Source organism: Ceratosolen solmsi, unplaced genomic scaffold (genome assembly GCF_000503995.2).
Source record: "Ceratosolen solmsi marchali unplaced genomic scaffold, CerSol_1.0 scaffold23, whole genome shotgun sequence".
NCBI lineage: Eukaryota > Metazoa > Arthropoda > Insecta > Hymenoptera > Agaonidae > Ceratosolen > Ceratosolen solmsi.
The window spans coordinates 2,213,410-2,223,238 of NW_011948430.1; the positions used below are offsets into that span (position 1 = coordinate 2,213,410).

At 38.4% G+C, this 9,829-nt stretch overlaps 2 protein-coding genes across 2 annotated transcripts in view; one reads left to right on the forward strand and one right to left on the reverse strand.

Moving 5' to 3' along the window:
• Positions 1-1,857: 1,857 nt before the first annotated feature.
• Positions 1,858-2,573, forward strand: LOC105363971 (transmembrane protein 70 homolog, mitochondrial). Its single transcript, XM_011501795.1, has 2 exons — positions 1,858-2,271; positions 2,369-2,573. The coding sequence occupies exons 1-2, from the start codon at positions 1,960-1,962 to the stop codon at positions 2,552-2,554; spliced, it is 498 nt and encodes a 165-aa protein (XP_011500097.1). The 5' UTR covers positions 1,858-1,959; the 3' UTR covers positions 2,555-2,573.
• Positions 2,574-2,902: 329 nt separating this feature from the next.
• LOC105363972 (dentin sialophosphoprotein) overlaps positions 2,903-9,829 on the reverse strand; it is a 16,049-nt gene continuing 9,122 nt past the window's right edge. Inside the window, exons 5-9 of the mRNA XM_011501796.1 lie at positions 8,872-9,107; positions 6,489-6,880; positions 4,848-5,921; positions 4,089-4,544; positions 2,903-3,296 (exon numbers count right to left, since the gene is read on the reverse strand). Coding sequence (XP_011500098.1) covers positions 3,117-3,296; positions 4,089-4,544; positions 4,848-5,921; positions 6,489-6,880; positions 8,872-9,107 — 2,338 coding nt within the window. The 3' untranslated portion in view covers positions 2,903-3,116. The remainder of the gene's footprint in view (positions 3,297-4,088; positions 4,545-4,847; positions 5,922-6,488; positions 6,881-8,871; positions 9,108-9,829) is intronic.

Here is a 9,829-nt window from a genome sequence, read left to right on the forward strand (position 1 = left end):
CGCGCTCCTTCCGCCCCCCCCCCCCCCCCCACACTTTATTGCACTCAATTAGTCATTGCAATTGTTGGTGGCGGCGCATACGAGCGGTGCATCATGGCTCTCGACATACGCGAATGAAGCGCGTAACGAGCGGCTGGTCAATTGGCATTGGTCGAGCTCGAATTAATAAAATTCCACCGACTTTTCATCGTTTCGTGCACATTAATTGATCATCACTCGCTATTATTGAGTAATTCCATACGCTTCGGAAGTTATCTTGCACTAATTAGCTTGAGAAGCCTATTATCGTTAATGCCATATAAGTTATGGCAAGAGCAATAAAAATCCTAACAGCAATTGCATTCTAATGTGCAAGATCGTTGGTCTACATTTTTTTTTTTTTTACGCTGCAATCCCTTACTTATTAATGTCATTTTAATTTACCACCAAATTTCCAATCCCAAATCCTACTTTACTTACTTTTCTATTACTAGTCTGCTATTATTAATCTCCATTACAGGTCGATTATTGTTGTATCGTTGCTGTTGCTGCTACTAGTACCACTACTACTATTATAATTACAATTATTATTATTATTAATTAATTAATTATTATCACTATTATTAATAAATAATCTTTCGTAATGCGTCTTACGAAAGAATTCTGTTTTTTCTTTTGTCATCGTTCTTAATTGTTTTCTTATATATTTCAAAGTCATTTTTTTTTTATCGACTCTGTAATTATTATATGCTCGCAATTTGTTTCAATATACTGACATGTAATTGAATAGTTAATCATTTATTTTCGAAAAATGGAATGAAATTGAAAAAATTGAAAACGCGTTTTGCTTGGAGAAAACAAAAAACGTATTTTTTCATGAAATTCTTTTCTCTCGTTATACGTAGATGTAAGTTTTTAATTTGTTTTACATAAACTTTAAAGTGCCGATTATTTAGTTTTCTTAGAAACGAAAATACAAAGCTTTGATTTTAATATTCTGTTGGTCGTTACGTTGCTACGTTTTTACATGCATAAATTATTCTACTTTTTTTTACTTTAAACTCTGGTATAGTGATTTTATTACGTACCTCCTCCTTCCATCAAGTCCATATTGAATTTATAAATTTCATTAATACGATTGTTAATAGTGCCTATAGAAATACACCATGTGCATGTGTGTGTTTACGTTTACGTTTTCACGCTTCCATTCGCCAAGCGCGCGCGTGTGTGTGACATGTTGTGCACGCGCATAAATGTGTGCACGGGGCTGACTGTCGTGTATAATAAATACCTTTTCTCATTTCAAATGTTAAGCTTTACCTTTTATAAATTTTTGGAAAAATACAATTTTGCATACTTACGTTATAATTTATTTAATATTTGTACGATAAAATACATCACTACTTTGTCTGAAAATGTTTTGAACTTGTGTTGTTGTTCGATCGCCGATATTAGGCCGAAATAGTGTGGTGGTAAAAGAATTCTGCAGCTACGATTCCAACTATCAACTTTCAAGTAAATTTTTAGCCCTCGATTACTCATAATGGATTCATCACTCATTTATTATGCATATGTATTATTTAAATAACTCTAGTTTCGTTTTTCAGCCATCAACAGCTTCAATAATCCGTATTGAATTGGGAGTTAACCTCAATTTCAACTAGAACTGATAGAGATATCAAATTTAAATGCGATGTCGTTGATTTTTCGAGTAATTTTAACGAAGAAAAGATTTTATTCATGTTCATCGAGCTCAAATATTTTGAGGATTGCATTCAATGTACCATCGACGTTCACTGATAACATTAGGCACAAAGTTAATGCATTACATAAATATAATTATTGAATTTTGATTGTCTTACAATTTGTAATTTGTAATTTGTGTTTCCTTCCCAGACATTAGTGCCTTTGTCGTCGATTATACGAAGGAATAATTCAACTGCGACTAATATAAATCCCATATCAAAGAATGTAAAATCCATGGAAAGCGATGAAAGGCAAACTATTTATAAGGCAACATTAGCTCAACATATTCGTAACATTAAGTGTTTATCGTTGTTCACCTCGTTACTTGGAATAGTATCTCAGCCATTTATATATGTAAAAGTACTTTCTGGGACAACGGCACCATCCGTATCATTATCCATATGCGGTATATTGTGCATATTTACATTTGGGTCACCCATATTACTTCATTTAATTACCAAAACCTATATTGTAAATATCGATTATATTCCCAAAAATGATAAATACATCGCTACAGTTTATAACTTTTTTGCAATGAAACGGAAGGTATAAGCTTTTAAGTCTACATTATAGAAATTTAATTAAGAAGAAAATGATGTCTTAACATTCTACATAGCTAAACTAACGTAACTTCAAATTTCAGATTGAATTTACTCCAGCCGACATAACCATACCGACTGTTCTTGGAATATTTACAACTTGCGCCATTAAGCAAGCCAATGTATTTATCGACGCGAACCAATTTCTAGATCAAAATCATTATATAAAAATTATGGGATACGACAAGCCCTTCAAGCTAATGGATGATAATCATGATAAAAAAGAATAAATATTTCTATTGGTATTCATTTTATTGTAACTGTACATTCACCACGTGGCTCATTTTATATTTCAATTAACCTTGCAAGGTACTCTAATTACAAAATATATACATTGTACAGAATTTTTTTGTGCAGGTTAGTTGTAAAATTTACTGCTGTTTTAATGGAAAATGATAATTTTAAATATTATATAGGAAACCTGTTTCGTTAACAATTTCTCGACTACTGACAATAATTAATAGTTCATAATTAATAATAGGTCGATCGGTCAATCACATCAGGTATTATTATCATTATTATCATTATCGTTATTATTATTATTATTATTATTATTATTATTATTATTGTTATTACGGTTTGATAATATGTGGCGTAAAAAAATATGATTAACCATGATCTTCAGTCGTTTTGACATGATTTTGACAAAATGCAACATTGTGCTTGATGGTTTATCGCTATACAGGCATACAACATACGTTATACAACATCATACAGGGAAAGATCACAGATAACATGTTAATCAGATATAATGCAAAAGGGATATCAAGATACAAATTCAGTCCAAAAATTTTAAGCTGGCAAAAGATCAAAGTCATCGGACACGTGTACCATTGGTACATGAAGATCTTCTATTTGTGGGGTAACTTTGAATTCGCAAAGTCCGACTTCTTTCAATTTCCATTCCCAATCCATGCGTTGAACGGCGTGTAACGATTCTGCTTCATTGTGATGTCTCAATAACATCGCTTCCTAAAATACAAAATTAGCCAATGATAGCTTTAAATTTGAATATTTAAATATAAGAATATTTGTACATCTGAAATATTAATTTATTGATTTCTTGGAAAAATTGAATATCTATTAACTAATCTGTATTTAATTTCTGCACAAACGTGTTAATACATTGTAATGTAACAACTATATCGGCGAAAATTATAAATCAACAACACACGACATTTTAAATAATAAATAGAATGTAAATAGAATTATCTGATTTTTAAAAATATTTGAAACATTCGTTTGAGTAAGCATGGACTTTATTGATTGGAGTTTCTAATATTGCAGATAATATTAGAATTCAAATTGCTCACGCACGCGCAGCTATTCACCATTTAAAAAAGAAATTGACAATACATTCGTGAAGACTCGAAGCAACAAATCGTTCGATTATTTAGCATACATCGTTATCCGATTGCCTAGAATTTCTTTGTAATTCCGACATTCCAGTGTACAAGAGCTAATTCAGTTAATTTATATAAATTAAACTCGAAATGGGATGGGATATATTCACGTAATCGCATTGAGAAATTTGAGAAATTAGCATCGATACGCTCTCCCTATAACTCTAATCATACATTTCAATGTAACGCAACGATTTGCATTGAAATTACATCGCTTTGCCTAATTATCACAGTTCAAGTGTTAAAACTACCATGGAATAATATCCAATGCTTATTATAATGATTATTTTTAAACAGTTTTTTTTTTTACGTGCAGCGAACGTACGACGACGAATGCCACAATAATCCAATGAATACAAACCTTAATTTTTTCCCACTTATCATCGACGTCTTGTAACCAACTTAAAAATAGTCGGCCGTTATATCGACTTCTCGCATTTCTGTCCTTCTCCTCCTGCTCAGGTGTTATAACGTTATAAACCTCCTCGTCTTTAAGAATCGTGCAAACTGAAAATGGAAGCGATTGATTGGCGAGAGCTCTAGCAGCTCTACCGTGTACTCTAAGAATTTCCTGCTCCACCGACAAGACTAGTTTTTCCTTTTCCACAACGTGCTGCATTCTTAATCTATATCGTTCCTTTTCTTGATCCACGTACAAATCCTTCATCGGAGTTAACAGATTAACTGGCGGATTGATATTCGGCTCTTTATTAGCGTTACCAGCTAAAACGTAGGTGCAGCGGTTCATTAGATAATCTTTGAAACCCTGTGGTGGCTTCGGCTGAACTGGGAACAAACCCTTCCGCCTTCGCTCGATCTGCGGACAATCATTGGACAAGGCCAAATAAAACACATTAATTAACTTCCTTGGTGACTTGGAAGGAATAATTTAGTTAAAAACGCGCGAATCAATTCATTGTGTATTGGGATAATTTATCGCGAGTCCGTGACGGGAGAATCGAAATTTTTCCAAATTACCAGCGAATTAAATGGCCAACACGGAAACACAGCGAAACGGCTCTCAAACGATCTTGACAATAATTTTCGAATATATTAAACAGCAGCCCCGACGATCGTGCGCCACTTATTCGAGAAAACGACGAGCAAGCAGCTTACTCACTTGTTTCCTTATGTTCAAGAATAATTGATAACAATTCGTGATGGGCTGGTCGTGCGGATGAATCTCTGGTCCAGTACTCGTAGCCTCGGGTGTTTCGTTGGCAGCGGCCGTCGCCGCGGCCTGCTGAGCTTCCTTGCTAGTTTTCATCTTCCGTTTCCTCGGGTGCAGCTCGACGGGCGCTTGAGCGGACGAGTTGGGCGTCTCGCCGCCGCTGTCCTTCTTCGCGCTACCGTCCGACGTGTCGCCGACCTCTTTCTTCACCTCGCCGCTCTTCTCGCACTTATCCGCGGCGTTGCTCGACTTGATCGCCGGACTGCTTTGGGCGGGTGAATCCATCGAGGCGGACTTGCCGGCCTCGGACACGCCGCTCGATTCCGGCGTTGGCGAGTGATGCCTCTGCTGTGGGGAGGAATTGTTGGACCGATCCGCGGCGTTAGCCGGTAAGGGCGACGAGTTGGCGTAGCTACCGTTCCCGGATAGGCTGCTCGAGGCCTCGCGGCTGGCCGTGGCACCGTTGTTCGCCCCGTTGCCCGAGCGGTGGGAGCTTCTGAGGACGCGCTGATGGTGCGTCGAACGAGACTCGTTATCCAGGGCACCGCTAAAGTCCTTCTTCTCGTCGCTCTTCGACGTCGTTACGCTGTTCTCCAATGGGCTCGTGGTGCCGCTCGCCGCCGCGGAGGCGCCCTGCTCCTTGTCCATCGAGTCGTTGCTGTTCGAGCTCGCGACGACGTAAGGCAGCTGGTGGCCACGATTGCAGGTGCTCTTCCCGTTGCGGTTGCCCTGCTCTTGCTCGGACGTCGTGCTTTGGGGTATGACGATTTTAAGGGGCGGCACTTTCGGCGCCGAGTTACAGTCCGAATTCTTGGAGCGCTCGTCCTCACCGTCGGACTCCGCGTTCGACGGCGTGCCTCCCTTGGGATTATTCGCGGTCGAGCCCGCGGAGGAGTTGGAGGGCTTCGGGCTATTCGCACTCAAGGTCGCGCTTGGGCTCTTGCGGTCGGTATTCACGGAACTGCTATTCTGGCCGCCTTTCGCCGACATCGCTCCGGCTGCTTGCTTCCCTGACTTGGTACACTGTTGACAATTGAAAGCGACGAATTACTCGTACGATACATAATGTGTTATTTCGTCGCGTAGTTCTCGCATTCGACCGTGATCTTTCCATCAAAAGCCGAAAAAACAAAACAAAGAAATAAAGAAAGAAAGAAACGGTAGTGATCCACTATAATTCTACAACATATAAAAGGTGAATTTGTTGAAATTTGAAAATTAAAATATATATTTTTAAATATATTGAAAATTGCTCTGAAAGTGACAATTAATTACTTGATTTTAATTGGCGCGACAAAGCCCATGCGGATACGATAGTCTCGAATCGTACGTATTATTGTCGCTGATGCGTAAATGGTGATTGTAAATGGCAAATTAAATAAACATCCCCGAAAGGAGACATCTCCTCGTGGGAGGAAATCGTTAACGATAATAATTCATAGGGATTATTATTTTGAGCGTTTCTTTTATTCTACCAACTACGTTCCAACATTTGCATTCCAATGGAATCGTTCGAGACTTGTCATCCCCACCTACATAGCATAGCTTCGCTCCGTAGTACGAGAAACCTCGAAGCACCCGGTCACTTACTTTTTCGGCAATGGCAGCGCTACTTCTGCTCGCGGCTTGCCTACAGCTGGCAGCAGCCTTGACACCACCAGCCGTATCCTTTCCAGGCTCCGTATCCTTCTTCTTCCTCTTGCGGCCTTCCTCGTCTTGCTCGTCTGCCTGGGCGCTCTCGCTGTCGAATGCTCGTTTCGTCGCGGAGCTCGCGGTGACGGAGACGGCGGGTGAGGTTGTGGTGATCATTGGCTCATCGGGCATGGCACTCGACACCGAGGATGCAAGGGCCTCGGCTGCGGAACCGCCCCCCGCGCCCGCCGACCCGGAACTGGACGACGTGCCGATCCCGGGGCCTCCGCTTATCGTCGACGAGGCCACCGACGAGCTCGTTATATTTGGGCCTACGTTACCGGATACACCTATGTTATTGTGTTGCTCGTGAGATAAATGTTACGTCAACGATGAATTAATTGCGCGATGATTAAACGTATTTTCGTTGGGGAGTTCGTGATGTTATTTTCCTACAGTACAATGAATCTGCGTGAGAAAGTATTTATTACCATTTTTAACGTTATGTTTGTCCTTGGCAGTTGGATATTTTCGTTTGGCGATTTAATTGACGATGCGAGTAAAGTGTTTATTTTGCTTTAGATTGCAATTCGGCTGCGTATAAGTAGAAAATTAAATAAACACACGCATCGCAAATAATAAATTCAACGGTAGAAGCTAAAAGTAAGAAGAAGACAGAGAAGAGGAGGCACAATTAGCGATAACGAATATGTTATTAGGGGCCGTTCGTGAGTGTCGCTTTTAGTGAATTAATTCATATGAAATAATTGCTATTGCCGTCCTGTGCAAGACGAACAGTAATTGGTTACTATTGGACAATGATTGAATATTCATGAAAACGTGCGTCGTCAAATGATCGCTGAAGTAATAATAAATGAAGTCACGTGTAATAATATAATGCTAGATCAACGTATTATGTTGGCAACGTCATTAAAAGCACATACAATACGGCATTGAATGAGACGACGTATTAAAAAATGTCAAATATTGCCTATAAATACCCTTAATTTAATTATTTTTAATGCTTTGTAATCCCTACGTTGATTATTGCTCTCTATATTTTACAAACTGCTAAATCTAATAAGCTACGTGGATTAATATGCATTATATAAATTATTCGTATAGTTTCCGTAAGGCACATTCCCGACATATTATCATTTTATCCGCTATTTATTGAATGTTCGCTCGTGAAATTTTAACCTTTAATAATTGGCTTAATTAAACTCGCTTACGTATTTGTGATAAAACTTATATTTTCGATAAAACGTTATTCACCCTCGCAATATCATAGTAAAGATTTATTTTTGTTTCTTTCGCGAATCTAAAATAGCAATTTGCAATGATATTCAAATAGCAAATCATTGTATAAGCACGCATATACTTTAGTAATAAATAAATATAATATTTTTATGAGCATAGTTTCAATGTGCTGCTAATGATTAAATTGTAAATCGTAAATTAGAATTTAATCGTCGAGTATATGCACGATTTCTTCGTTTCAACTTAATAACAGAAGATATACTTATTTAAGACCTACAAAGTTATGCGTTTAAATATAAAATACAATAATAATAACTTTTTTTTTTAATAGAAGAAACCTATTGCAAATTAGTTTAATAGGTTCATCTCCTAAATCATGTATACATTTTGGCATACAATATATATGTATATATATATATATATATATATGTATATATATATAGATATATATATGTACATATGTATATATGTAATGTATATATATATATATATATATAGTCAGAATGATTTTTGGATACATTAATTGGACAAAATTGTTGCAATTACGATAAGGTTTTAAAAAAAGGTCTTCAAACGTAAACGACAATGCGAAATACTATAAAAATAAACAGTAGATTTACAAAATTCTAGCTCCGCGAGAATATTTTGATAATTTCACGATTTTGGCTTTGGTGAAAGTTCATAATCGTTTAAAAGCTTAAAAAGTTAAAAAGAAAAAAATTGTAAATTTCACCGAGTTTTTGCTACATTCTCCGATGCCCATAGAGTAATTATAGATGAATCGGATTTTTCTTTTCGTTTATCGAAAGCTATTGCAACAATACCATAAATTTCACATGGAGCTTTTACATATTTTTGCATTAGTCGTTGTAAGCGTACTTCTTGGCATATCGATTGTGGAGGCCAATGAACTCCGCGACTTTTTACGCGCATCGTGATCTTTTCATGCTTCGTGTTAATTGCCGTAGCAAATCGACTCGCGCATCTATCAATAAAATAATATCCACGTCGTAGTCAAGGAATTCCTTCGAGTCAGCAACAAGAAAAAGAAATGACAATGACTCCCAGACCCCCGTCGTACCTGCCGGTCCAGCGCTACCGACAACCCCGGCGGCACCAACTCCGCTCCCCTGGCTATTAGCGGAGGAAGCCGATAACGCCGCGGACGCGCCATCCTTATTGTCCTTTTCGGGATTAGGATTGGGCGAGGAGCTCGAGCCTCTAACGGGCGTAGCTTCCTTCGAGCTCTTGAACTCGTACACGTCGCCCCCGTCGGCCGACGACGACGATGACGACGACGACGACGACGAGTTGTTGCTGTTGCTGTTGTTGGCATTGGCGCCGCCGCCGCTGGTATTGACGCCCCCTACCCCGGCCCCATTGCTGCTGCTATTGCCGCCGCCACCGCCGCCAGCGCCGCTGCTGGAGCTGCCACTCGCGGTGGCCAGGGACGAGCCGCCCCCGATCGACGATTTCACCTGTGAAGGCTCCATCTGACTCGAGCTCTGCAAAGCCATTTTTATAATGATTAAGCTTCGCGCCAGTTGCTTAGGCCCACGGATGCGCGCGACTCGCCATTTGCAGCTGGACTTTTACAGGATTCACCCTGCGAAAGCAAACTCTCGGCGCCCTTCCATTTGTCGTTAAAGCGTAGGCATACGATTTTTAATAAATACAAGGGCCAAGCTTAGATGTTAGAGCTCATTATGTTTCCAAGGTGCGGACATATCATATGGAGTATCACGCTTTTCAAAACAATATTATTAACTCTTCCTTTGCTTTCACCTTCTATTATTTACAAACTAATTTACATTACATTTTTTTTCATCCTTTTCGTTATTTTCATGCTCTTCATTGACAAAGTTAAAGTTCGCCGAAGGCCTCATTATCATATTAACCATTTCATATTTAAAACGTAAATGAATACTTCATAAAGGCTTCATAATTCAAAATGTTGGTTTAATATATATATATATATATATATATATATATATATATATATATATATATATATATACAAATATATTTGTTTATAGCGT